This window comes from Lissotriton vulgaris, chromosome 9, assembly GCF_964263255.1.
Source record: "Lissotriton vulgaris chromosome 9, aLisVul1.2, whole genome shotgun sequence".
Lineage (NCBI taxonomy): Eukaryota > Metazoa > Chordata > Amphibia > Caudata > Salamandridae > Lissotriton > Lissotriton vulgaris.
In genome coordinates this window covers 13,446,126-13,471,638 of record NC_141697.1, presented here as the reverse complement: position 1 = coordinate 13,471,638, position 25,513 = coordinate 13,446,126, and the positions used below count along the sequence as shown (strand labels likewise).

The window sequence follows — 25,513 nt, the reverse complement described above, 5'->3', positions numbered from 1 at the left end:
CCCCTTTATAAAAAAAGGCTGGGGGTACATGTTTTGTTGGTATTGGGGATAATGCATGGGCAGCGGATTCCAACCCATTAATGGTGGAAAAGGGGATTGTTGGAATGTTTGATGGAAACCTCCAGATTGTGGGAAAGGGTACCACGGTTGGGGTACTTGTGCTCTTCTATACCTGCCTCTCCCCCTTTGTCTGTTGCCCAGGCTACCTTTACTGGACCCACGTATATTGGAGTCATTGTCTCCTGAGGTGTCAGTATCAGCACCTGATCTATTAGGTGGTATATACTCAGGGCTGGAATAGGGATACACTTTTGCATAAGACCAGCGTTTCAGGTCTTTTTGAAACTTTTGAGCTTTAGACTGAGCCAAGTTTTCTTTATATTCATTAAGCTCTTTATTAAGCTCATCTAGTCTCTTTTTGTATCCTGTAAGAGTAGTTCGGAAGTGAGTTTCTGTTAAATGAATTTCCACTTGGAGAGCCTCAGAAAGTCTCAGGGCTGTCTTCATAATTAACACTGCCTAGTCACGGGTGCAGTGCCACGCTATTTGAGCCCATTCTTTTCTAAAAAAAGCCTCATCAAGGAATATTCTTGGGGCATTCGTTACTAACAGGCCTTTCGGCGCTGTATTGTTTTTCAAATATTCCTTGAGCATAGTACCATGTAAAATGGCACAAATGCGGCTCCTCTTTTGTTCCGTTAACTTATCCCATTCAGTTGTTTGAGAGATAGTTTGAGCAACTGATGGGTCTGCAAATAATGAGGGGTCTGCCAACAGGGCATCCACCTCTTCTCTCGAATCAGAGAGACCAAAATCTTCCATACTTAAGGTGGTGGACAAACAGCACTAGTAGAGTGAATCGAGAAGAAACTCTCGCAGCTGTGCGCTGCCAAATATAATTTTAACAACAAGAGAGATAGGGTTAAGAGACACTCCTATTCCCCAAATAAAGATACTTTTAACAATAAAGGAGTGACTATGGGCGCAAAAAACAGAAGAAGGGGACTAGTGTTTGCAACCTGAAGCCAAATACAAAGACAGTGTGTGGTCCTTCATCTTGTGTGTTTTACTGTTCACCCTATGTAGGAAGGGTAAGCCCAGACGTGGGTCCCGTGCTCACTACGCCACTGGAGTCAAGCTATCCTGGCTGATGAAGGCTGATAGCCAGAAATCAGTCCGAGGATACTTGATTCCGGTCCTGGGAAGACATGGCTTGGCAGTTCAGTCTGGGCTGTTCCCATGAGGCACAGGGTCAAGACTGATTTGCATATGGCCATGTCTGAACTGGGGTGGCTTGGTGAGCAAAAGAACGATGGATTAAACCCAGATCTGTGACTGGGGGTGCATGTTTTGCCATTGTGCAACATTCAAGGATCGACTTGACAACAACGCCCACAACAGCAAGGAACTTTTCAACATCGTCAAGGAATTTTCCAATCCCTCGGCCAACTCCAACGACATCACCCCCTCTCAAGCCCTCTGCGACTCCCTAGCCTCATTCTTCCACAACAAGATTGCAGACATCCACAACAGCTTCGACAACCAACCCGGAAACCAACCCACCCCACCATTTGCTGAACATTCTCCCCCCGTGAACACCCTTAACGACTGGAACCCAATCTCCACTGAGGACACAATCCGCCTGATGAATTCCATCCACTCTGGATCCCCCACAGACCCATGTCCTCACCACATCTTCAACAAAGCAGACTCCGTCATAGCACCGCACCTCCGAGACGTCATCAACTGCTCCTTCAACTCCGCCACCTTCCCGGAAGACTGGAAACACGCTGAACTCACCGCCCTTCTGAAAAAGCCCACAGCGGACCCCACCGAACTCAAAAATTACCGCCCCATCTCGCTCCTTCCATTCCCGGCCAAAGTCATAGAGAAAGCTGTCAACAACCAGCTCGCCGCCTTCCTCGAAGCCAACAAATCCCTCGACTCCTCACAATCTGGTTTCCGAGCAAAACACAGCACTGAGACCACCCTCATCGCAGCAACAGACGACATTCGAACTCTACTGGACAATGGAGACACAGTCGCCCTCATCCTCCTCGACCTCTCTGCAGCATTCGACACAGTCTGCCACAGCACCCTTTTACAACGCCTCAATCACATCGGAATCCAAGGAAAAGCACTGGAATGGATCACCTCGTTCCTCACCGGAAGAACCCAGAGAGTCCGCCTCCAACCATTCAAGTCCGAGGCCACTGAAGTCATCTGTGGCGTACCACAAGGATCCTCACTCAGCCCCACCCTCTTCAACGTATACATGAGCCCCCTCGCGGCCATCGCCCGCCAACACAACCTCAACATCATCTCTTACGCGGATGACACTCAACTAATCCTTTCTCTCACCAATGACCCCAGCACCGCCAAAACTAACCTACACGAAGGAATGAAAGAAGTTGCCGAATGGATGAAACAAAGCCTTCTGAAACTGAACTCAGACAAAACAGAAGTCCTCATCTTAGGTACATCCCCCTCTGCATGGGACGACTCCTGGTGGCCGGAAGCCCTTGGAAAAGCACCCATCCCGACAGACCACGCACAGAACCTAGGCGTCATCCTTGATTCTTCACTCTCAATGAACAGACAAGTCAGCGCCGTATCCTCTTCCTGCTTCAACATTCTTCGCATGCTCAGAAAAACATTTCGCTGGATCCACACCGAAACAAGGAAACCAGTCACCCATGCTCTGGTCACGAGCCGACTGGACTACGGAAACACCCTCTACGCAGGCACTACCGCTAAACTCCAGAAGAAACTCCAACGAATCCAAAACGCCTCAGCCAGGATCATATTAGACATCCCACGCAACGAACACATCTCTGGTCACCTTAAAGACCTCCACTGGCTACCCGTCAATAAGAGGATCACTTTCCGACTGCTAACCCACGCACACAAATCACTCTACGACATCGGACCAGAATGCCTCAACTCTCGACTGTCCTTCTACACCCCCTCCCGCCAACTACGTTCTTCCAGCCTAGCCCTCGCCACTGTACCTCGCATCAACAAGACCACCATGGGAGGCAGATCCTTCTCATACCTGGCTGCTAAAACATGGAACTCACTCCCCGCTCACCTTCGCCTTACCCAGAACCACCTAGCATTCAGAAAGCTACTTAAAACGTGGATATTTGACAAGTAATCCTCTTCCCCTTTCTAAGCGCCTTGAGACCCTCTGGGTATGTAGTGCGCTATATAAATTCTCTGACTTGACTTGACTTGATCTTGTGTGTTTTGGCTGTGTGTATCAATAACATAAAATCTAATAAAAAAACATTCTATTATAAATTTAAACATTACACTTTTTAAAAATCATCAAACTTAAATTTCCCACCCAAGTGAGTCCAACAGTAGGGAAAGTGTTGTCACTATGCCACTCATAAAAACATATGCCTACTTTTAATTTACACATTCCCTACCCATAGGACAGTTCACTGACAAAATATTGAAGTAAAAAATGTAGAAGTAAAAAATATAGATGTAAAAATATAGAATGCAAAAATATCGACTCCCTGTACAGGTAAGTATCAAAATATATAGAAAACAATATCAATATAAAAAATATAGTTGTACAAAATATTGAATTTTATATATATAATGAAATAATGAATATTAAATATGTTAAATAATAAAATTAATATGAAAAAGAAAGTAGATTTAATATAGATTAAAAAAATAAATAAATGACCTTAATAAAAAAAGTTAAACACACATACATAATAATTCATATATATTTTCTTTTAAACAATTAATAAACTATTAATGTTGATTTATTATTTGAAAGTTATATAAAACATTACAAATATATATACATACATATACATATATATATATGTGTGTGTGTGTATCCCATTAAAACATTAAACTATTTAAAAATCTTCAAACTTAAATTTCTCACTCCAGTGAGTGCAACAGTAGGGAAAGTGTTGGATAGCGAAGGGGTAAAATTACTATTCCCACTCCAGTGAGTGCAACAGTAGGCAAAGTGTTGGATTTCAGAGGAGTAACAATTAATATTTTCACACCAGGTCAAATGCGGACGATAAGTCCGTAAACGCCAAGTAAATGGGTGACGCCTTAGCAATATTATATTTGCTAATTAAGAGGTTTAAATTTAAGCATTGTTCGATGGTTCCCACCTTGCGTCTAAAACCCATTTGGCAACGGTCAAGTACCCCCATTTCCTCAGCCCAGTCATTAACTCTATTATAGAGTACCCTACCCAGGATCTTTAAAGTATTGTCCAAGAGCGAAATAGGCCTATAATTTACGGGATCAGATCTTTCGCCCTTTTTATAAATAGGCACTATTATGCTCGTGGACCAAGTTGCGGGTATTGGGGCAAACGGTAGACTGTTAAAAAGGTTGACAAAAATATTTCCCCAGAGTTCTGTGTTGTGCTTGATTATGTCTATTGGGAAGCCATCGGGCCCAGGTGCCTTGTTACCAAGGCTCTGATTAATGGCCACGGTGACTTCCCCCACAGTGATTTCTAGGGATTCCAATGTTCCTGGGGTATAATCCTCTAAAACCACGCCAGGGCTGGCATATATTTTAGAAAAATGCAATTCCCATTGCTCACTTGCTATGGTACAGCTAGTCGGGGTTAATTGCTTACCCATATCCCGCATCTTTTTAACGGCAGGCCAAAAAGTGGTGCTGCTCCCCAGGGTAGCAGCAGTTGTTAGTGCCTCCCATTGCTCAGTTAGTAGAGCAGCCTTCCTTGAGGCTATAGCTATTTTATAATTCAGTCTAGCGGTCCTCACATCTATTTTGCTTCTCGGTTTACAGTTTAAAGCTCTACGAAGAGCTTTATTTGCTGCCGAGCAGTGGCGGTCAAACCACCTTGGCTCAGGGGCAGTTGGTTTGATAGGGACACTTAAGAGGGATTTAATGGTGTTGCAGAGTTTAGAAAAATCTTTTACTATTCTGCAATGGTTCCCATCATCCAAAGAACATGATTCAAGTAACGGACCATGGTTACTTATAATAGTGTCTGTTACTTGCCCACTATTTACCCCTCGCCATTTTAACCTCAATTTGTTAGCTGAGACCGTAATATCCCTTGCCCCCAGGGATCGAACAAGGGCATTCGGGGGGCCTAAGCCAATGTTGACCTCCAAAGCGTTATGGTCCCCAAAGGCAGTTTCAAGGACACCGACCTTATTAACTCTATCTATTAAGTCAGAGGACATGAAAATATAATCCACTGTACTAGAAAAATCTCTTCCTCTAAAGGTTGGGATATAGATAAGTGGCTCCTTTTTGTCAACATCCATTATATCTATTAGGATGTGTTCATTAAGGAAGCATTCTAGTTCTTTGCCCCGTTTGTATGCCCTATCTGTTTGTGCATTATTCGTTTTTGATGTTATAAACTTGGCATTGAAATCTCCAGCCAATATTGTCCTGGTGCTTATTAGATAATGGAGCTTTTCCGCTATTTTAGATAGTTCTCCGAAAAGTTCAATAAAATTCCTATTCGGAGTAGAACTAAAATCGTTATTATAAAAGTTAATAAGATAGTATGGAACCCTTCGAGTATACTCAATTATTTGAATATTTGGATTTTTTGAATGGATCAATTTTATGGACCCTCCTATGCTTATCTTGAACCCTATCAATAAACCTCCAATCGGGCGGCCAAAGACAGGCTTTCTGGCATTAATACAATAACAGTGGAAACCCTCTATATGCACCGCTGTTGTTGCCCAAGTTTCCTGAAATAATATTATGTCCTTTTCGAAAATAACCTTTAGCCAATCAGGATCAGAGACCCTTTGCTGTAATCCAGCAACATTCCAGCTTATGATCTTAAACTCCTTATTATACTCCTTTGGGTATTCACTACCTTCGTGTATCACCAAGTCATGGGGTGTGGCATGTTCTTCTTTTCCATAGGGCACTAATTGACCCAATGCATTAACTAATCCTTGTACTGGTGTGGCATATGTCTCATCTATTTGTATGCTTCCTGCCTGAGGCTCATTGATGTTTTTGTCTCTAACACTGACATCTGATGGGTTGTTTTGAGATTCAGGTGGTGATGGGAGTCAGTCTACCATGTCCAAAGTATTGAAAGCATTGAATCTATTGGATGTAGGAAACCCCCAAGTTGGATCCCTTGCTAAATGGGGTCTTTGGTAATTCCAGTGATTGTTATTATTATTGTGCCTATGGTTATTTCTCCCCCATTCTCCCCAATTGTTTCTCTGTCCTACCTGGGTCCACCCTTCGTCTAGACCATAATCATAATCATCATAACACTCTTGTCTGAGATTTCCTCTTGGCGGGTAGAAATATGAGAGGTGCCTTGTCTCAATGCCCTCGTTATATCCCTCACTGACCCAGGAGCAAATATAATCCACTGTACGAGGGTCATTGAAATTAATAATGATACAGTCACCTTGAACTCTCTTTTTCTCATGGCCTACCCAAGGTACTCTTCGAACTGTCAAGATTTTACTTACATAATATGATGGTAGAGGCCTATTATTATTCAGCCAATGTGTAACCTTGTTAAGTAGCGACCAAGATGGCGCATCTATATTATCGGGGGTCTCAGGGACTCCTGTCATCACTACGACATAGGGACTTGAGCCTGGGGGTAGATTGGCAGCAAATCGTTTATTCTTCCCTTTGTGCCACTCATTTCCCTTATTTGCCTCATTGGCTTTATCTTTAAAAATAGTGGAATTATCCCCTGCAGTATTTTTGTTATTATCTTGGAGTTTTGCAGTTGGGGTTTGCACTATTGGTTTTGTTGTCAAATTCTTAGCCATCGGGAGTGCCTTAGAGTTAGTTGTGGCAGTAGGGGGTGGATTAGTTCTAGGCGTTGGCTGGGGGATTTTTTGCTGAGGAGGGGGAGGGGGTTTTGGGGATTTAGCTGGGGGTCCTTTAATTATGGTGCTTAATTCATTCAATTGTTTTTCTATTAGTCCCAGTCGTGTATCTATAGTGGCAAGATGAGCAGTGACAAGTTCTCCAACCTTCATTATTAATTGGCTGTTGGAGGTACAATCTTTGCATAACAGGGCTAAGCTGGGCATTACCCCAGCACATACAGAATCTACAGTTCCTTTCTTACTTCCTTTCTTAAGACTGTTCTTTGCTTGGTCCTTCCCCTGCTTTTTCTGACCCTGTGGATTCCCCTTAGAACCTGAGTGCAATTGTGACTGACTTATGTGGCGGTAGTTTTTGTACAGCCCCCTCCCTCAGACCTCTCAAATTCCTTGAAATAGTAGTTGAGTCATCCAGAGTAGTACTGCTGGTGACTATGGGTATGTCAGGAGCAACAGATCGGTCCAAGTTTATATTTGATGTGTCATTCACGATAGAGGTATTTTCAATATTAAAGATAGCTTGCGATGCCTCTATCATAATTGGATCTAGACCGTTTGCAAGGTTTACTGATGGAATGGACTCAGTTACAATATCTAATTGTGTATTAAAGTCCTCCATCAGATCTAAATTTGGTGACTTCTCCAAACTCAGCTGTAATTCTGATAATGACTGAGTTGCAGATAAATCAACAGTGTTTGGCATGCTGTGTATTTCCACTATTGCAGCAGGTTTATTAAGTGTTTCAGGGTCTCGATGGGGTGTTTTCGCATTAGCTAGCAGACCCAATGATGACCTTTTTGCTTCTGCCAACTCTAAAGAAACACGTCGATTCAATAAAGATATACCCTGGTCTATTGCATCATTTGCTTTTGCAATAAAATTGTCAATGGGACCAGTCACCTTGGCTCCTCCAGCTGCAGTTTTGCTCCGGCTGCCCCTTGTGGACATGATCACCGTTTGTGCGCAAGCAGAAGGTATATGTTACAAAGGAGAAAGAGTTATTACTTATCCTCACAAATCACAGGATCCGGATGTAAGGGGGGTGGCCCGTCCCGTCCCAGGTCGTCCCCGGACGGCCACAGACGGTCCCGCCCTTGTCCCGGGCTTCTCCCGGTCGCTCCCGGTCGCTCCCGCGCCGCGGGGCCGAGCTGTTTGCTTTATAGTGCCTGGGTTAGGATGGGAGGGGCGTATCCTGCAGGGAGAGCGCCCAGGTGTGTTGATTGAGGGCGGGCGGTCAGGCGGGCGCTCCTGGGACAGGTAGTCCTGCGCCTCCGCCTGCTCGCAGCCCTTGCAGGATACCTTGGATCTTCTGCTCACCCCTTTGTAGTTCTTCAACAGAACGAAGTGGGACCCGCGCAGCGGGTTCCGCAAGTTGCAGATTTCAAGTCAAGTCAAAACCACTTTATTCGATTTTGTTAAAAATCATAAAAGCATACTACAGCAGTTAAAATCATTCCAAGTACATATAGAATTTTTTTTACATAATACAATTATAATAAAAAATTCCATTAGATACAATACAGATAAAAATTATTTCATATTGAACTTTGCATTTTTTGAGTAATAAAAAGGTCAGTTTAAAAGTCTCATCGTGTACAAAAAAGCAAGAGATACCAAATTCATTACAGCCCCCTACAAGTTAGTTTGTACTTTCCTCCTCCTAATACGAACAGCAGCGACAAGGTAATTTGCCACACTGAACATTACCAGGGGGGAATCTAGCATTTGTAGGTACAAAAGAGCAGGTTTTGCTTGCCTGAACGCTTTCCCCTTCAACAAGGGTAACAGATACTTTTGCCTTGGAGCAAGATAAAAAGGGCAGAATAACATAAGGTGCATATTGTCCTGTATGGAAAAGTTGTCACATCCACATACAGGTGCATCCTCAGGCTTGAACCATCCCTGTTTGTCACAGAGTACTAAGTAGATCTGGTTAAATCTAAATTTAACCAGAAGCCATCTGTGAAACGGGATATTGACTAGGGCAAGATACGGTTGGATGGCAATACGGGTAAGTGTCATATAATGCGCTCTGACCGTAGGTTTTGTTAACTGGTATAGTTCTCTCTCCATCGACCTAAGTTTATAGAAATTTGCCTTGACCCAGGCTAGGTCCGCTTTTTGTAGATCAAGCGGGGAGGAGAAAATCTCTGGACGACCCAGTTCTACAGAGCACTTGTTGATGTATGCCAGCCAAGCAATATCTTTAAACTTATCCAATTTTAGGCAGTCCAATAAGATTTTGTGGTTGAGGCCTAAGTTGTTATTTGTCCACACTCTTATCCACAAAAGTAAAGGTGCCATAGAGAGGACATCAGTAATGTATCCTACTCCAAGCTCCTGATGGACTGAGAAAGTGGGTGTTGATACGGGGAGTCCTAATATTGAACATAAAAACTTATTAGCTTCAGTTTGGATGGTTTCAGTTTTTACATAACCCCATAATCCAGCCCCGTACCTAGCTATAGCCAAGGATTTTGCTCTATACAAGGCTAAAAGGGCACCACTTGGTTTCCCCCCTAGTCTCCTTGAGAAGCTTAAGATAGCGTTAACAGAGCTTCTCACTGCTTTAGTTTTTGCTACTATCTGGGGGATCCAACTACCCCTAGTGTCGAAAATTACTCCCAGGTAAGTGAAAACTTTAACATTACTGATCGCTTCCCCTTTGCAGAAAAAAGATTTAGTGTTATTTTTAGCTGCCCCAAAGACCATCACATGAGATTTCGTGTTATTGACCACAAGGTCAAGAGAGGACATGAAGTCACTAAAAGCATTTAAAAGTCTCTGGAGGCCCAAGTGTGTCCTAGCTATTAAAGCAGCATCATCCTCGTACAAAAGCACTGGGATGTTTGTGTCTCCTGCACGCGGAATGTCCGCAGATGCGGCCAGTAGGGCTTTTTCCAGAGAGTTTATATATAAAGTGAACAGCATAGGGGCAAGGATGCAACCTTGTCGCACGCCCCTGCCTGATTTGAACCATGCTGTGCGATGTCCCTCTTGATCCATTCTAATGGAAGCCTTTAGATCCTTGTGAAGTTCAGCCAAGAAGTAGACCAAAGGGGGGTCTAGACCCATTTGTAACAACATGGCCCACAACTTGGCTCTATTCACTAGATCAAATGCCGTGGATAAATCCATATAGGCAACGTAGATTGTCCCTTTTCTGGCCTTGGTGTATTTAGAGATGATCATATTCAGGTTCAAGCATTGGTCCTCTGTCCCCCTACCTGACCGGAAGCCATACTGGGCATTGGACAAGATGTTATTCTCTAAGGTCCATTTATTAATTTTCCCTAGTAGTACTTTCCCCAGAATTTTCATGGAGGAATCCAGCAAGGATATGGGGCGATAACATTTAGGGTCATTTCTTACTCCCTTTTTGAAAATTGGTACAATGATTGAGTTGCAGATTTAACGGGAAGGATTTTCTACGGGTCTTCCCTGTTGACCAGCAATCAGCAACCAGTGCGCGAGAGTAATCCCGCCGCTGCTCCGGTCCAGCAGCCTTTTCTCCGCAGTCAGTCGGGGGCGTTTCCTGCAGGGAGAGCGCCCAGGTGTGTTGATTGAGGGCGGGCGGTCAGGCGGGCGCTCCTGGGACAGGTAGTCCTGCGCCTCCGCCTCCGCCTGCTCGCAGCCCTTGCCGGATACCTTGGATCTTCTGCTCACCCCTTTGTAGTTCTTCAACAGAACGAAGCGGGACCCGCGCAGCGGATTCCGCAAGTTGCAGCGTTAACGGGAAGGATTTTCTACGGGTCTCCCCTGTCGACCAGCAATCAGCAACCAGTGCGCGAGAGTAATCCCGCCGCTGCTCCGGTCCAGCAGCCTTTTCTCCGCAGTCAGTTGGGGGCGTTTCCTGCAGGGAGAGCGCCCAGGTGTGTTGATTGAGGGCGGGCGGTCAGGCGGGCGCTCCTGGGACAGGTAGTCCTGCGCCTCCGCCTCCGCCTGCTCGCAGCCCTTGCAGGATACCTTGGATCTTCTGCTCACCCCTTTGTAGTTCTTCAACAGAACGAAGCGGGACCCGCGCAGCGGGTTCCGCAAGTTGCAGCGTTAACAGGAAGGATTTTCTACGGGTCTCCCCTGTCGACCAGCAATCGGCAACCAGTGCGCGAGAGTAATCCCGCCGCTGCTCCGGTCCAGCAGCCTTTTCTCCGCAGTCTGTTGGGGGCGTTTCCAATACAGTCAATGCACAGTCGGGGAACGCTGTGTTGACCCTCTGTCTTGAGCCTTGCTAAACCGAAGTCAATCCAGAAAGGAGCGCTCTGGTCCCAGCACTGGGACCTCACTGTGCACAGAATCTGATTTGCAAAAGCCATTTAATTTTGAAATGTTTGACCCTAAAAGTCTCACTGGCAAGTATTATAATTTTTGGTAGCATCACCGAGTTACACAAACAAGAAATGTGCGCACACAAACAGGCCACTGCACCAGCAAAAAGAATTGGAGGGAACACTGGTCTTGGTTCTCAGCTCCCCCCAGCATCGTTCCACTGACTGCTTGTTTTGTGAGGTGCTGCATTTGACTCTCATATTATTTCATTTTTTTCAGAGTCAGGATCTAGAAAAGAAGCAATCCCTTCAAGTCTCAGAGAATGAAGTGTCTGTGGATGCGCTGCCGCAACCAGGAGGCCCACTGCCTGCTGAGGTAAGTTTGGACTGAGATTGGGAGGAGGGCCCCAAAAGGCTGTCGCCTTTGGCTGGGATGCCACTACGTGTGGGGGTCAAGATGCCAGTGATGTGCTGCTGTGTGTCAGACGGAAGGTATTTGTAGGAAATTGGAGTCATATTTGCGGTGAGCGACGGCCCACTTCAAGGAATATTCACAGCTCTTGTCAAGATGAACCCACAAAGTCACTGAATGAACATGAGCACAGCCCCCTGTTGGACGCCCTATTGGACCCCCTGTTGGACGCCCTGTTGGACCCCTGTAGAAACACAGAGGTCAATTCAATAGAAAAAATGACACCAACATGACAGAAATCCAATAAGGGTAACCATAGATGGGTTTTTAAATGTTTTAGATAAACGGAACACCAAAAAGCACCAAGTGCCAATGATAGTCTATGGGTGTGGGGGACCGGGACCTCTGTGCAATTTGAGGCCAGCCACGATGGAACCATGGTTGGATGCAACAAGTGGTCTGGCTATGGTAAACGACCGGAAGTCAAAACTTTTTTTTATTTCTCATTCTTTTTATTGAAACGTGCCCAATAGACAGTACATTCAGGAAATAGTTACATCAGATTACCATATTATCTTTTCTGCGTCTTCCATGTTACATACATCTGTACATTGGTTTTTAATACCAGCCATGACTGTCCCTACCCTATTTCTTTATAAACCTCTATAGGTCTGCCAAGCTCCCCATATCTTCTCCCATTTCCTCATATATCTTTTGTTCTGCTTGTCAGCGCCAATCCAAATCAGATTTTCACCCCCCTAATGTTGGGGTATCGGTTGCCCCCATATCCTAGCAACATACCGCTTTGCGACTCCCATTGCCAGCCACTGCCTTGTGTGTCTTGGCCAGTCTTCTACCATTTGATCTTGGGGACACACAATTTTAATGCCATCTGTATCTCTACCCCCGAAACTAAAACTAATACTTCTCACACTTTCTGCCAGAATTCTTGTAGCTTTGGGCAGTCCCATAACAAGTGATAGAAAGTTCCCTCCAAACCACACCCTCTCTGGCACTGTGCGTTTTCACTGCGCCCCATTCTATGCAACACTGTCCTGGGAGAGTATACCCTGTGAAGGATTTTCAATTGAATCAAGAGGAATCTTGCCCTTATCGCCACTTCTCTTGGGCCCACAATGTCTCCATCCACCCTACATCTTCCAATGAGCCAGGTTGCTCTTAGCTGACCTAATCTGTCAGGGTCATTGTTTATTATTTTTTTTTAAAACCCAGGAGATTTCTCTTTCATATAGTAGCCCAGCCAGCGCCGGGACGCCCCTTCGCTGGGGCAGCCGCCGCGCTATATAAGCAGATGTAACATAACATAACATTATGTCTTCTAAAGGGGAAGCCTCTTCGAGTGTCTCCCCTTCAGTGAGATAGTTTCTTTCAGCATGTCTCAGTTGCAAATACCGTAACCATTCCCCTCTTCCCATCCCATATTCAGCCTGCAGGGTCGCGAATGTGATGAAGGCCTGACCTCTCCAGATATCACCTTGGGTCGCAAGGCCCAATAGCTCCCTTTTAGCGTATCCACGTAATTTGCTCACCTTTTTTAACCTGGTACTACCCCACAGTGGGGTCATTCCTTTAAGCTTTCCTTCCCAAACCAGAAATGTTGTGGCAGCACACCAGGCCAACGCTACTGTCTGGGTACGCTGTTGCAAGCTCTTTGTCAGTTGCTTAGTGTACAGCTGTGACCAGGGACCTCCCTTGCTCATGTCTAGGCTGTCTACTCTATGTGCTGCTTCAGACCTTTTCTTGAACATCCATCCATTGACTGTTAATAATTGAGCACCCAATAGTACCTTCGGATGCCCGGGATTGCTTATCCGCCATCATAGACCCCTTTCTGTAATTTGCGTAGCACTATCCTCAGTGCACCACTGCCCCACAGCAAAGACTGCCACTCAGCCTCTGCTCTTTGAAGAGAATAATGGAGGTACCGCTTATGGTGTATTTTGCAGTGCGTATTATAACCTGGGGAGGGCTATCGTCTTAAATAACGCAGCCCACCCCATCAAAATGAGCAGCAAAGTCTGCTAGTGTCTGGCGTCTGCTGCGAGTCTGTCTAACTGTGCCCCTAGGATATGGCGAAAGAACTCTTAAGTGTTCCTAAATATGGGAAGCCTCTCTTCTCAATCAGCACCATACATCTCGATTTTAGATCTGGGGTTCTCCCAGCCAATGGGAAAAGTAGTGATTTACCCCACTTGATTTGATACCCGGAATACGTCCTGAAAAAGCGAAATATCTGCAGTATTCTGTCTATTGACTGCCGTGGTTTCCGAACATACTACAGGATATCGTCCGCATACAGAGAGATACGTTTATTTATTTATTTATTTATTTATAGGTTTATATAGCGCTGTGAATAAACTCCCGGAGGAGTATCTCCGCGCTGATGACACCAGGTATAAAACAGGTATTAGGCCACAGTAGTGAAGAATATATCCGGGGACTTATACAGATCCAACAGGATGCATATTAAAATGAGCTGAACAGAAAGGTTTTCAGACATTTTCTGAACTTGAGATGATTCCTGCATTGTTTTAAGAAGAGCGGAAGAGAGTTCCAGAGACTAGGGCCTACCACAGACAGAGCCCTGCCTCCTAGCCTAGCTTTAGTTATTTTAGGAATGTTTAGCAGCAGCTGATCAGTAGACCTGAGGCTACGAGTGGGAGCATATGGAACAAATTTAGTAGCCAGGTACTCTGGGCCCAATTCATTAAGGCCTTTGTGAATAATACAGCAGGCCTTAAACTTTACTCGTTGCCGAATAGGCAACCAGTGCAGTTTGTGAAGAAGTGGTTTCGAAGGGGACATAGTTGGTGCATTAAGCACTAACCTAGCTGCTGTATTTTGTACCACCTGTAGGCGTTCTTCCCATTCCTCCCCAATCGGGATCTCCCAAATCAGGGGGTCCTGGCTTTGACTTTGTCCGAGAGTTTCTGTAGGTCTGCCCTAATCAGGTTTGCTTCAATCTTTACCACATCAATGTTGGGCTCTAATACTTTTAAGTCTTAAATAGCCACCATAATTGCTCCAAGTGAAGGTTTCACAGTTTCTTCAGCCTGTGATGTCCCTGCACTTTTAGGGACTGCATAGTTGTCCATTTTGTTGTACTGGGGAGTTCCCACACTTCTTGGATTTCCCATTCCGTTATCAGCTGAGCTGTAAGGTATCAGTCTCACCCAGTTGCCACACCGCTCAGTCTTGTGGTTCCTCCCTTTTAACACTACGTGTGATATTTGACCACGGTCTCTCAAGTGCGGAGAAAACCCCATCAGTTACCTCTGTTGTCCTGAACTCCTACTTGCAATCACTCCCTTGCGTTTCTTATTTCCTCTACAAGATGCTTACTTCCTTGATCCTTCCACTCTTGTTATCCCTGTTTTGTTGGCTTTGCTTTACGCCAGTCTTCTCTCTTTTGTATACAGCCTTTCACATGCTTCTTTTCTGTCAGGCGCGTGCTCACTCCCCACCGGTCACTCTTTCAGGTCAGCAGAGGCTTGCAGTCACCCCCAGCACCACCTCACGTTTGTACACTGACCTTGTGTAAGCCTGTCTCACAGTCTGAGGCCTACCAGTCTTCTGCACTCCAATAGTATTTCTGAGCGCTCTCCCCCTTGGAGCGTAATTAAGTAGCGGTTTGTCCTGATGTTACCTCACTACAGGAGATGGCTTTGGGCCCCCGCACGAGGCTCTTGCCTCTTATCTTCCCTGCTGGTGCTCGTATTTGTTTCGCCCTCTCGCTGTTTCGTGGACCTTCTGGAACAATTTATCCACTCTGCACCCTGGTATTATGGGGGTGGGGGGGGGGCTGGGTGCGCTGTCTCCTTACTGCCACCTTCTCTATCGCTTGACCACCGTGCTGTGCTCCCCTTTTGTGGATGTTGAATGCATAACTCATGCAGCCCTTTCACTCATGCCTTGTCAACACATGTTAACCTCTTCCGCTCTCTGGCACCGTTTGGGGGAGTTCAGGCGCGGCGCCTACTTACTGTGTTTTTCCCCCATCCGTTACATTCTCTCTGTGCTCTGCCTGCCTTCAGGGGTCTTCTGGAGCCTGAAGCGGCCCGGCTCACTACACGTTGTCTGTCTACTGGTCTCGCTGGGTTCTCTCTCATTTCGCTTCGAGAGTAGTGTCGTACATACTCAACATTTTGCTCTTAGGGGACAGATGCTGGATGGATCATTGGGTTCTATTTCTTGTTTAGCTCTGCTAGAACACCTCTATTTCCTCTTGCACCCAAGCCACGCCCCCAAAACGTTTTGAAGTGCCAACGCATAAAGTGACTTGATCACTTTGCAGGAGAAAAATCTTTGAGTGGGGTGCTGCTCAAATCATAGCCGTTGCTTTAGATCCGAAGGCCATATACTTGAAGTAGGTTGCTCCCTATGGCTATTGAGCTTTGGCAGTTTCTAGTTGTGCCCCTACTCTCCCTCCAGTAGTTTGTAGTTGTGCCTCTACTCTGACGTCTGTTAGTAGTAGTGCCCCTACTCTGCCGCCAGTGGTTTGTAGCCATGCACTACCCTACAGCCAATGGATTGTAGTTATGCTCTACTCCAGATACCAGTGGTTTGTAGTTGTGCCCTGTTAGAACTGGGATTTCCGGTTGGCTAAGGCTTGCGCCAAAGCCAGGCAGAAACCACCACTCTGGGGGCGCTAGAGGGCGCACTGCGGAATGGCCGCACTGTTGTGAGGCTCCCGCTGCCCGGAGCTATTATCCGCCTAGAGATCCTGATGACCATCGCTGCGCCCTGATCTGACCCCACGGATCTACTGGGATACCGACTGACCACCCACGGTCCAATTCCTGGGCCGTTTGGAGGTTGCTGGCCGAAGTTACGGGGACCCCAAGTTTCCCCGACTTGCGCTCTGGAAGTCTGATGCCCCTTGGCCCGGCGTCGTTGCTCATGCCAGTCCGGGGCTCTGCACGTGTGTTGTAGGCCTTGCTCCGCCCCTCTTCATCGGGGCCCGCTCGTTCGCTGGGCAAGCCGTTTGCTGTCGGACTTATCTCTTGGCTCCTGCATCTGCCTGCCCGTATACCATTGCACACGGAGGCGCCACGGATCTTCTTCTTGGTTTCTGGGGGCTCGCTCCTTGGGCCTTGGAGCGGGGACGGCCATTCTCTCGTCGTTGGGTGTGGCGGGGCGCGCTGGCCTGCTCGTGCCCCCACGATTCGAGCCTTTTGCTTGTGGCCTTACCCTTGGTCCGCTTTCGACCCTATTTGCTCTTTGTCCCCCATTACAACTCTAGCGCACCATTATGGGGAAGCCGGACACTAAACAATCCAAACTGTCCTTTGATTCTGGAGGGGCTAGGCGGGCGACGCGATTGCTCCAGGACGCTGGAACTTCGCGGTCCCCCCCCCCGAATGTCGCTGATAGTGTCCCGCAGCCGCCGCCGCCGGACTTTGCCCAAATGATGCAGGAGATGAGGCAGGGGTTTGCCACGATAGTGGACAAAGTGGACAAGATATCATCGCGCATGGATGCGGTTGTCCAGAAGTTGGATGTGCACGAGGAGCGCTTGACGGCGGCGGAACTGCGCATTTCGGACCATGATGACACGGCGACCACCCATACCACCCAACTGGCGAGAATGGACAATATCTTGCGTGTCATTGCCGCTAAGAACGAGGAGTTGGAGGCGAGGAGTAGGCGCAACAACGTGCGCATTGTAGGTGTGCCGGAATCCACGAATGTGGGCAAAATGGAGACTTATGTGGAGAGGCTACTTGTGGGCGCCATTGGTGCGGAGGTGTTCTCATCCCAGTTCATCGTTGAGAGAGCACATCGGACACTGGGACCTCGGCCGGCTTCTGGGGCTGCACCGCGCCCCATTATTGCGCGCCTTTTGAAATATCGAGACCGGGACGCCGCCCTCCAGGCCGCCCGCACTAACAGGGCCCTCTCATTCGAAGGAGTGTCTTTCACCATGTACCCTGACTTCACGCCGATGGTGAAGGATCAGCGTCGTAAGTTCCTGGGGGTGAAGAGGAAGCTTCGGGACCTGCAAGTAGACTACGCCCTGCTATACCCTGCTAAACTTAGAGTGACGCACCAGGCTAAACAACATTTCTTCACCAACCCACAGCATGCTGAGGATTTTGCGAAGCGCCTCCAGCGCGAGCGGGCAGCTGCGGACCGGGGAGGCGATCGAGGCCCTGAGGACGAACATTCAGCGGCTGAGGAGGAGGTCGCCTGATTGTGGTGACTTTGGACTTTGGCTCTCTTTTTCCTGTTTTTGGAGTGTTCTGGTCGCGTGTCTTTCATATTTAGTTTTGTTGCCCTCCTTCTCCGCATTTGCGGCCTTCCTATTGCCCGCTTTTACTTTTGTTGGAGCGGGGGTCATGTCCTTCATGAGCTGCGTGAGTGCGTGTTGTTTCCTGGGGTCGGTGTGGCACCGCGGGATGGTGCTATCTGATGTTGCGCTCCGGGCACCCACCCCCCCGCGCGGCGCCTGGGGCCGTCTGACGCTTGTTGGCGCGGACACTGGCGTGGCGTGAGGGAGTGGTGTCGTGCACCTCTGGAAGGTTCCCCGGAGGGTGTGCCCCATGTGTACCTTTGGTTTGGATTCTAGTCCTTTGTTGTTTGACTGGATGTTTGTTGGGGAATGGGGGGGGATGGGGACGCGTGTGGCCTGACTGTTGGGGTGATCTCAGGTGGGTGGATGGGGCGGGAGTGAAGTTGTCCATGTGTGATTGCCCAGAACCTCTGGGTCGGTACAATAGGTGCTGCTGCTGTCTGGATGTATGGGCGTGGCGCTATGTCTGCTATCTAGGCTGGTTCATTTCTTCATCTGGCGGCACTGATCATGTGGTCCGTTTTGCCGTCCGACTTGGGCCCGGATGCGTTGGCCGCCATTTTAGGCTGCCACGTGATGGGGTGTGCTATGTAAGAGAAACACGTGTGCTAGTTGTGGGTCGCGTGAGATGGATTGGTGGCATGCGGCGTGCAGTATGTTCTGAGTGCGTGTTGCATGGGCGGTTTGGCTGGGGGGGGGTCGTTGTGGTTTTGGTTGATTGGTTTGGAGATGGCTGGGGACTGTGCGGAGTGTCTGTGGGGGGGTGTCTGCGCCCTAGGGTGTGGACCTGTTTTTGGCTGTTGCTGGTGGTTGGATGCCCTGTGTTTGCTTATTGGGTCCCGTTGGGCCCTGAAATTGGGTAATGTCGACTGCTGTTATAGATCAGATATCGATTCTGTCCTGGAATGTACGGGGACTTAATGATGCCAGGAAATGTCGTAGTGTGATCCAGTACTTGGACAGGCATGCTATTCATGTTGCTCTCCTCCAGGAGACGCATCTGCGTCCCGCTCCTTCCCCCAACTTTGGCGGGAGGTGGGCTGCGGCCAGGAGGTTTGCTTCCTATTCTTCTTATGCTCGGGGGGTTGTTATCCTTGTTAAAAGATCGCTCGCATTTCAGGAACTGGGATTTGTTGGGGACCCTGAGGGGCGATATGTGCTACTGTGGGGGCGGCTTGGGCAGAACACTGTCTTGTTTGTTAATTGCTATGCTCCTAACGTTGATACGCCAAGTTTCTTTGTCACTTTGTGGGGTCATGTTCTTGCTGTGGATGCCACTTACATTGTGTGGGGAGGTGATTTCAATCTTGCATTTCATGCCCAGTCGGATAGATCGGAGGGGAGCCCTCAGTATAATGTACAGGCCAGAGAAGTGTTACGTGGGATTGTGGAAGAGGCCGGGCTGGTCGATGGCTGGAGGTACGCCCACCCTGCCACCAAGGAGGGCACTCATTACACCACACATGCTCGTTCATGGGCAAGACTGGATTATGTGTTTCTCTCTAGGGGGCTGGGAGCTGGCCTACGGGAGGCTACACATCTGGCTCGGACGTATTCTGATCACTGTCTGGTGAAGGTTGTACTATCCGTCCCCGGGTTGCATAGGTCGCGCCCACCTTGGCGTTTGTTTCCGACTGCTTTGCTTGACCCGGTGTTCAGGGAGGAGCTTGGCGTGGAGGTAGAGTCGTTCTTCCCTAGGAACAAAGGCTCTGTGGACAGCGTCGAGGTCATTTGGGAGGCGTTCAAGGTCACTATCCGGGGTGTCACTATTTCTAAAAGTTGTGGAGTACTTCGGCTGATTGTTCGGACCCTCGAGGGCTTGGAGGCAGATTTGCGAGACTTAGAACGCAGGATGCAGGTTGACTCTGATCCCGACCTTCTGGTGCAGTTCCGTACTAAGCTCTCCGACTATGAGGAGGAAGCTGCTAGAGAGGCTAAGCATAGGGGGAAATACTGGACGGCGAGGCGATACTGCAAAGGGGAGCGGCCCGGTAAGGTCCTCGCTGCCCTTACTAGACATCCAAGGCATGGGTCTGACGTGCTGGAATTGGTGTCGCCGGATGGCACTCGCTGCCGAGACACGTCGGAGATCCAGCGTACCTTTCTTGACCATTATAAGCACCTTTACACGACTCAGCAGACGGGTGAGACTCGATACGGCGGATTTCTCGATGAGCTGGCACTCTGTTGGTTATCGGATGGCCATCGGGAGTTCTTAGGCAGGCCCCTGGAGGTGGAGGAGGTCAGGAATGCCATCATGTCTCTGTCTAATGGGAAGGCCGCCGGTCTGGATGGCCTTCCTGCTGAATTTTATAAGTGTTATGTGGACATCATGGCCCCCGTGCTGCGTGAGGTTTTCGATGAGTCCCTGGAGGAGGGGCGTTTGCCGGGCTCCATGCGCGAGGTCGCCATTACGTCGCTGCTTAAGCCGGGTAAGGATCCGTTGGATGTGGGCTCTTATAGACCCCTCTCATTGCTCAACTGCGATGTCAAAATTCTCGCGAAGGTATTGGCAGTACGACTTGCCGAACTCATGCCCGTTATTGTGCTGCCTGACCAGTCGGGATTTGTGCCTGGCCGCGCTACCTCCCACAATCTTCGCACCTTGTTCTCGCTTGTGTCAACCATTGATCCTACTGTCCCGGTCGCCGCCATCTTTCTCGATGCCACTAAGGCGTTTGACTCTGTTGAGTGGGGCTATCTAATTGATGTTCTTTGTCGAATGGGCTTCCCCAGGATCTTCATCTCATGGGTTAAGCTCTTATACACTGATCCGATGGCGAAGGTGGTGGTGAATGGGGTGCTGTCCCCCTCGTTCCCTCTTACGAGAGGGACCCGACAGGGATGCCCCCTCTCGCCCCTCTTGTTTGCTATAGCCATTGAGCCACTGGCCTGTAGGATTCGTCAGTTTCACCAGCAGAGCGCCTTTAACTGTCTGCAGCGACAGGTCGGTATTTCTTTATACGCCGATGACGTTACGCTTTATGTCAAAGACCCTGAGAACAACCTTAATTCGCTCTTACGAGAGCTGGTCGCTTTTGGGGGGTCTCCGGTGTCCATATTAACTGGCGGAAGTCTCAATTCTTCCCCCTTACTGCTGCTGTAGCTAGGTTTCCCCTTGACTACCCTCTGGAATGGTGTGACTCGGAGTTGCGTTATCTTGGCATTGTCGTGTCCTTGGACAGAGAAGAATCGGTTCGGCTTAATTATGGGGTGGCTATTACCAAGCTTGCAGATGATGTCACCAGGTGGATGTCCTTGCCTCTTTCCATGGCCGGTAGGGCGTCCCTTATCAAGATGGTAGTTTTACCCCGCTTTCTTTACCTCTTTCAGAACCTTCCGTATCATCCGGGTGCCTATTTCTTCCGCAGGCTCCGTTCCGAGCTATTGCGTTTGGTCTGGGGGGGCAAGCAGCCACGGGTGGCGTGGGCTACCCTTACGTTGCCCTATGCTGATGGCGGATTCGATGTCCCTGACTTCGAGCTTTATTATCTCAGCGCTCAGGCGCATTACGCTTATCACTGGATGCGCCCCACGCCGTTCATGCCCCAAATTGCTGCTGAACATTGGGTTGCCCACCCGCTCCCACTGGAGGGGATGGTTCTGGGCAAGGTGTCCGACGTGGAGACACCTCGCACGACTGTGACGTGCACGGTGGATGCTTGGAAGCGGGTGGCTCGATTGCTGGGCGTCTCCTTTCTTTATTCGCCGGCTCTGCCTCTGTCTTATCATCCTGATCTGTCGCTGTTGTTGGAAACGGGGTTTCAGCGAATGTGTAAGCGTCTGGGCATCCTCACGTGGGGCGACCTGTTTCATGCGGGTGCCTTCCGTACGCAGGCTCATTTCTTTGGAGCGGCTGCTTGCTCCCCTCTAGAGCTGTTCTATTTCATCCGCTTACGGCAGGGCATGCGTGCTCTGCTTTCAGATTTCCCTTCGGAGCCCGGGGTTACCCTCCCCCTCCACGTGTTGTTGGTCTCAGATGGACGACACCTGGTGTCGAAATTATACGGGGCTATTCGCAGACAGCGTTCGGTCCCGGCCAATCGGGTGCGCGAGCAGTGGGTGGCCGAGTTGGGTGCTCCTATCACCGACGAGCAGTGGAAGTACTGTTGTGGGCTCACGGCCAATGTCTCTTCTAGTTGTCGCCTTAAAATTATCCACTACAAGTTTGTTCAGCGGTACTATTATAGCCCGGCGAGGAAACTACGGTTTCATTTGGCGGAAGATGACAGGTGTGCTAGATGTCGTGCGGAAGGCGCTGACTTCCTGCACTTGGCTTGGAGTTGTGCGGGTGTATTAGAATATTGGACTCAGGTTCATGAGGCCCTGCAGATTATGGCGGAGGATGGGGTAGTATTTGACCCCTTAGTGATGTTGCTGGGCTACTCTAAGGACGTGCCTGCCTCTCACCGTAGATTTGTTGACGTGGCCCTGTTGCTGGCTAGGCGCAGGGTTGCTTGTTGCTGGGGTCGTGGCAGGGTGCCGCGCTTTCAGGATTGGGTGACTGACCTCATATACTGTCAGGATCAATACAACATCTATTCTGACCTTATGCCTGTCCGATGCAGACCGAAGGACTTTTGGAGCCCGCTCCAGGTGTACCTCCTGTCCAGAGCTGTGCAGGACTCTGATTCTGATTTAGGGGACCGTGAAGGGATTGGTTGATGACATCTTGATGGGCTGGGATTTTACACTGCACCTGCTGATCTTCCAGTGTTTGGGGTGAGGCTCCGCTGTCTCCTTTCCGTGCGAGCTATTGGGGGCTGTAGTTCCCCTTCTGACAAGTGTATGGATGGTAACTGAGGTCGTATCCCTGTCGGGTACCCTTATTATATGTGTCCCTTGCATCTGCGTTCCCTTTGCTTTTCTTTATAGTGCGCTAATCACCTGTGTCCGTATTGTATTGTTTCATTAGCTTGCCTGTACATGCTGGATCATTGCTCTCTACTTTGCACTGTGCATTCCGATGTTGCTCCTTGTATTGACTGGTATGCTGCCCTGTATTGCCTTGTATATCATATTTTTTGGTTCTGACGTACCATTGTAATGGCCATGAATGTCTGTATGTATTGTGTATGCACCTCCCTTGACCCTGCTTGTCTCCAAATAAAGGTTTAAAAAAAAAAAAAAGAAACCACCACTCTAGTCAGGGCAAGGGAGTTACACGCCAAAGATAACCCCTGCTCACCCCCTTGGTAGCTTCGCACGAGCAGACAGGCTTATACCGGAGGCAATGTGTAAAGCATTTGCACACGCACACGGCAACAACAACCCAGGGACACTACAAAAGGAACTCCACACAAGGTTATATCAAAATAAGTTTTGTATTCTTACAACACATCAGACAGTAATCACACCATATACATTGTGCCAACTGGCACAGGCAATATTCACAGCTGAGAACAATAACAGGGCCTAAACGCTGCAGCTGGCACTAAGTGCTGGGCAGCTGTGGAAGGCCTGGCACCTCTGTGCCACTTCTGTCCCTCTCAGGGACTCTCTCTCAAATGGCGCCTAAACGGTGCAGCTGCCCACTTCTTGCTGGACAGCTTGGAAAGTCACAACTGTGGCATGGGCTCTTGCGGCCCTCAGGAACAACACTGCGCCAAATGCTGGAGCACCGCGTTGGAGCCCTCTAGGCTCTTACTGGCTCTGGAACTAAATACTGCGCCTTTGAGCCCTCCAGGCTCTGAAATCAACTATGCACCGCGTTGGAGCCCTCTAGGCTCTTACTACACACATGCCCCCTAGATCTGGGAACAGCTTAGGGGCGGTGGAGCCATCTGGCTCTAAATCAACTGCACCCCAGGAGCCCACTGGCCCCTTAAACAATCACAGGTGCCCACAAACGTTGGAGCTCTCAGACTCTGGCAACAAAAATGCAGCTTGGGCTCTCAATGGCCCTCTATAAACAAATGTGTCCAATGTTGGAGCCACAGGGCTCTAAGAATAAGACATATCCCTGGGAGCACTTTGGCTCCTGAAATAATTATGCATCCAAAAATCACGAAGGGAAATCTGGTCCCCAGAAGGTGGAGCACGCTGGCGCCTTAGATAAGTAGGCACAATGGCGGGAGAGAATTTGCCCCCAACATTGGAGCCACACGGGGCTCTAGAAATAAACTTGCTCCCTCTGTGGAGCGGTAGCGCCATGCATCCATGCCCCCCCTTCCCAGCCATTACTCACCGGGTTCAACATGAGTACTCTGCGCTGCTTGGATACACGGGATGGGCAGGAGAGCCCCCACCTCTCCTCGAGGACTCTCTCCGTGTGTGCATCGCTGCCCGCGGAAGCCCAGTTCTTCACCCAGGCCTCCTCCTGGACCCCGGGACTTCTCTCCAGTACTCGGGGAGGTGGGGTAGCCTCCCGTCCTCCCCCAGCTACAATCAACCTTCCCTCTGGCCGCGAGCCCTCCCGTTGCCAGGCAACGTCCCGCTCTATATCCAATCCCAGCGCGGCATTGCCGGTGACGTCCCGGGGGCGTTTTCCGGGCCGGCAGTGATCTCTCTGTGTGCCAAACGAGGGGTAGGCTCCCTCGAGGTTAAAAATAGAAAGTGGGTTGGGCACCTGTAATTTAAAAATACAAGTTCATAAGGCACAATGAGACATAAATAGCGGCCATGTAGGGTGGGCACCCACCAAAAAATTAGTGAAAGCGGGGTAGTCCCTACGTCGGGATTCCCGCACAGCATTCTGCAGCTCAGCGCTGCAAGGGCAGTACACAGAGGGTCCTTCCTGAAAATAAAGGGGCTCCAGCAACAGCAAAATAAAGCGCTCTCCATCACCTGGCATTGTCCAAGTGAAGTACAAGCGCTCCCAGGCTGCAAAAGGTCTGGAGCAAAGAGATGGAGCAAAACCTCTCCCAGCAAGGGGAAAGTCCTCCAGGCATTCAGGGGCAGGGCCCAGGGAGGCACGCCTTCCCCTGAGCCCCCAGCAGCAGCACGCCCCTGGTAGATTTTATTCAAGAAACAAGAACATTTTCATGGGGTCACAGCCCCTCTTTTATACACAAAATCCCTTTGTTTCCAAAGGGCAGGCAAGGGGTGAACCAGAGGCAACTGGTTCTTGAGCACTTTGTTGTGCTCAGCCCCTCTGCCTATTCACAGGATGGGTCAGGGACATCAGACATGCCACAGGGGCTGGAGCCAGCATTGTGGAAGGAAGGCCCAGCCCTATTCAGGTCCCAGGTGCAGCCCCTCCCTGCCATCAACATGCAGATCTCTCCATTCACCACCGAGGCAGACCCATCCCGACTCCTGGAGCCAGGCACACCAGCCAGCTCCAGCCAATCACAAGCCAGACAGTCAATTCACATTCACTGCACAGACATGCCAACTTCTAGAAGTGGCACTTCCACACTAGACACAATAAATCCGTGCACATCATTGCACAGCATTTAATCACACGAGTCTGCACATACCAAACTCGACCCTGCACTCCCCACACGTCAGAAATTACCATGGCCACACATATTCCCCATGCATTCCTATGGTAGGGCAGGCCACTCATCACACATACACAGAGAGCGCACGCACTTTACACTGGACCACAGGCAAAAGTGCGCAGAGGCCTAAAATCACCAACACCGGGGTACAGAAACAGGCTAGGCAAATCAAAATGTTTCGGGGTGAACCTGCCAAAAGGGCCAAGTCCAACGTGCCCCA

The 25,513-nt window shown here is 49.0% G+C and overlaps 1 protein-coding gene across 1 annotated transcript in view; it reads left to right on the top strand.

Annotated features, from left to right (window-relative positions):
• Window positions 1–25,513, top strand: part of TTC6 (tetratricopeptide repeat domain 6) — a 1,229,706-nt gene that overhangs the window by 17,544 nt on the left and 1,186,649 nt on the right. Inside the window, exon 2 of the mRNA XM_086936916.1 lies at window positions 11,404–11,499. Within this exon, the coding sequence (XP_086793042.1) occupies window positions 11,404–11,499 (96 nt within the window). The remainder of the gene's footprint in view (window positions 1–11,403; window positions 11,500–25,513) is intronic.